This window comes from Octopus bimaculoides, chromosome 10 (assembly GCF_001194135.2).
Source record: "Octopus bimaculoides isolate UCB-OBI-ISO-001 chromosome 10, ASM119413v2, whole genome shotgun sequence".
Classification (NCBI taxonomy): Eukaryota; Metazoa; Mollusca; class Cephalopoda; order Octopoda; family Octopodidae; genus Octopus; species Octopus bimaculoides.
This window is the reverse complement of record NC_068990.1, coordinates 93,486,416-93,490,602: the sequence shown is the minus strand read 5'-3', so window position 1 is coordinate 93,490,602 and position 4,187 is coordinate 93,486,416. Positions and strand designations below refer to the sequence as shown.

General features: G+C 37.0%; 1 protein-coding gene across 1 annotated transcript in view; it reads right to left on the bottom strand.

Moving 5' to 3' along the window:
* LOC106877199 (uncharacterized) overlaps window positions 1–3,854 on the bottom strand; it is a 14,099-nt gene extending 10,245 nt beyond the window's left edge. The window contains exon 1 of the mRNA XM_014926043.2: window positions 3,019–3,854. Coding sequence (XP_014781529.1) covers window positions 3,019–3,207 — 189 coding nt within the window. The 5' untranslated portion in view covers window positions 3,208–3,854. The remainder of the gene's footprint in view (window positions 1–3,018) is intronic.
* Between the last annotated feature and the right edge of the window lie 333 nt (window positions 3,855–4,187).

The following is a 4,187-nucleotide window of genomic DNA, read 5'->3' as shown; positions in this document are numbered from 1 at the left end:
TATATATATATATATATATATATATATATATAGATATATAGTTAGATAGGCAGAGAGGTAGATAGATAGATAGATAGATAGATAGATAGATAGATAGATAGGTAGATAGGTAGGTAGGCAGATAGTTATACATGTATATATACACGTAGACATATTGTATGCTAGCAGGTGATCAAAATACATTTCATAGAAAACAGTTAACGAAACAATTTGTCTGTGCAGCAGCTGCTTGAATCAATAATTAATCAAATTGCTACAAACATTAGAATAACTTTGATAGGTTTTGGCCAGGCCATGTCTGACTTAGTAGCACCACCTGGCAATGATTATAATATCATATTTTGCAACCATGGTGTCATAAATAGCAGAATTTTATAAGAAACATACTGAAACCAATATTCAAAATTGGCATCAACGGGAGATGCATTTTATAGACTTGTCTAATAGGAAGAAAATATTTCAAAGGATTGGATCCAAAGACCTTGAACATTTTTGCCCTTAAAACAAGACGAACTCATTAGTTCTACTACAGAACCACATGATAAATAATTATGTCAGCTATTATGTAAACAGTAAACACAAATTAATTATTTGGTGGAACAGAATAGACCACCACCATCACCACCATCATCATTTAACATCTGCTGGATAGTTTGCTTGGACTCCTTTCCTAATCCCAGCTAATTTACAGGTCTACAAAGTGTATTTTTATGTGGCCCTGGGGTGTAACATTGAGGGAAGTGGCTTAATGCCAGGTGAGGAGAGGTTATATTATGATAGAGGGAGAGGAACAAGTGTCTTGCTGTAGTGGAGATACATGGGTGTGTGTGTGTGTATTTATATGTGTGTTTGTGTATTGGTATATTATGTATGTGAATGTATATGTGCATTTGAATAAACATGTATGTGTTAGGGAATTTGATTAAAACCATTTACTCTTTGACTCGTTTACACATTTCAGTCATTTGACTGTGGCCATGCTGGAGCACAGAAAGTTGAACAAATCAACCCCAGGACTTATTCCTTGTAAGCCTAGTACTTATTCTATCAGTCTTTTTTGACAAACTGCTAAGTTTCGGGGACATAAACCATACCAACATCAGTTGTCAAGCAATGGGAAGGGGGACAAACACAGACACAAAATACACACACACACACACATACACAACAGGCTTCTTTCAGTTTCTGTCTACCAAATCCACTCACAAGGCTTTGGTTGGTCCAAGGCTATAGTAGAAGACACTTGCCCAAGGTGCCACACAGTGGGATTGAACCCGGAACCATGTAGTTGGTAAGCAAGCTTCTTACCACACAGGTGCACCTGTGTCTATTTGTTTTATTTTGTTGTTGTTGTTTTTTGTTATTGTTTTTTCAGATTTAAAAATTTTGGTCAGATCTGTTTTGTGGCCTCACTCTCAGTCCCTGTGTTTCCTTGTTCTGTAACAATCACCTGGACACCCTTCGGATCACTCTCTTCTGACCCTCTTCTTCTCACTTTGACATTTTAATGCGACACAAAAGGATTAAATTTATTTGTGTGAAAAAAACACAACAAAGTTTATTTACTAAAGTAGATTTTTTTACATTAAAATGTAAAACTGTTATTCATTAAGTGTGCATTGTGTATGCGTGTGCATTGTGTATGCGTGTGCATTGTGTATGCGTGTGCATGGATGTTGTGTGAGTGAATGAGTGCGTGTGTATGTGTGTACATGTATTCATCATGCTAATGTTTACAATAGAGAAACTGTTTTTTGTAGACAGTAAGCATAAACACACACACACCCCACGCACACACACACACCAGCACACACACACATACGTCTATGTATGTACTGTTGCCTCACAACATGCAATTCGATGATGTATAAATTTTTTTATATAAAGAAAACCATATTAATAAAACATGACAATATAAACACTCTTCCTGTTACTAGCTTTCTAAGTTTTGAATATTTGTTTATGATGCATATATATATATATATATACACACACACAAGCAAAATAGGTAGTTTTTAAAATCTCTAGATGGGATATAAGTAGTAACAATACGAGACGGTAACATTTTTTTGTCACTAAAACATGGCTGTTCTATAAAGAACTACGTTACTACTTTTTAACCCCAGGAAAACGTCTTTTCCAGCTGCTCAACAACACACAAGCTGTGTCCAATATATTGTGAGTAATGGAGCGATTCACTAGCCTCTAGCTTGGCATGACCAGTAGACCATGGTCTCTGGGTCTTTATCCTTCATTGGTACTGGAAAAGACGTTTTCCTGGGGTTAAAACTAGCTGTTTTGCTTGTTATGAGATCAGTGGCTGTCTGCCATTTCTCTGTTTATATATTGGGAGTAGGGATGATTGACTGCCATCTCTAGCAGGCAGCTATCCAGTACCGATGAAGGGTAAAACCCAGAAACCATGGTCTGCTAGTCTTGCCAAGCTGGATGGGAGTTATTTGCTCTCTTACTCACAATATAGAGGACACAGGTTGTGTGTTGTTAACTCAGCTTGAAAAGACGCTTTTGTGGAATTAAAATGAAGTATAGAACAGCCATGTTATCATGACAAAAAAGTTATTACATACACACACACATATATATACACATACATATATACATGTGTGTGTGTGTGTATGTGGTGAATGAGTTGTTTGATGATGGAGATTCAGTTGTTTCATCTACCAAATTACCTGCTCCTGAATTAGGATATAAGTGGTTGGGTTTTCCACAGAAGACATGCATTATTAGCATAACTTTCAGGCAGAATCACTGTGGCAAGGTTGTACCTTTTAAATTACAGATGCAATTGCCCAGACAGGTTTCCTTGCAGTTTCCATTCACCCAATTTCATTCACAAGTTATAGGTCAACCTGAGGCTACAGAAAATGATATTAGACTGGGATGTCGTGGTTAGAAAGTAAACATGTTGACCATCCAGTTCTATTGTGATTACATATATACATATATATACATATACACATGCGGTGTGTAGATTTATAATGTAATGCCACCTACCATCTCGGTTTCCGTAGAAATCTCCATTTGTTCACTGGGACAGTCATTTTCTTTACGTTCCACTGAAAACAGATGATCCGTATGTCCATTCCTGTCTGCTGAGCCAACATCAGCAACAAGCTTGTCCTTTTTATGTTTAGATCGCTTCGAACTATTTGTTTGTCTTCCAGATAAAACAGTAGTAGCCATGGTAGGGGTTAGCTGAAGGATCCCTACAACCAGAAGGTGATGGTCTTGTTTCTTGCCTAAATAATCCTCACTGAATATGTGCAATGCCTTGAGTAAATCAGCTGGGATCAACCTACTCTGCCCTTGTTTAGAAGCAATTCAGTTAGGAAAATAAAGTGCAGAAAAGAAGTGAAAAGTGAAAGTTGACAAGTTGTTGGGTAACACTGTGCGATCAAGTCTTCATTCAGTTAATGAGAATGAATAATCAATTTGTTATAAATACAAACTTATTTACTGTCGAGAGTAATATAAGTGGTTGAAGTTAAGTTGGTCTTCAATCACTGACGCCATGTAAACCTTGGGGTCCACTTGATTACGACTGGAAACATTGTTAAAGACTGAATGACTGGAATGAAACTTTTCAATCCTTAAACATTGTGAGTGTGTTTAAGAAGTGGACTTGGTGGTTGTGTTCCTAAAGTTTATAACCAGCCTCTGTGTGTGTGTGTCTGTTTATGTGTTTATATATGTGCGCATGTACATAAGGGTGTGTGTATATGTACATTCATAAATACATAGATATGTGAATGATTTAATATATCTCATGATTCCAGTGTTTGTCAATGTTTATATATAATGTGTCAGAACAAGTGTGTGTGTGTGTGTGTGTGTGTGTGTATATATATATATATATATATATATATATATATATATATTGTATACACACATGTACATATATATCTGTATCTGTAAGTGTGTACATACACACACACACACACACACATTCAGTGTGTTCGTCTACGCCTGTTTACACAGACACACATACACGCGTGCACACACACGCAGACACACTCACACACCTGCACACACACACGCACAGCTCAAAGCCAGGCGACAATTAGAAACGCTGTCTAAACTGATAGTTTCCAAGACGACATTCACACTCACGAGCAAACACTTAAGGTGACACCTCTACCTGTGTGGGTGTGTGTGTGTGTGTG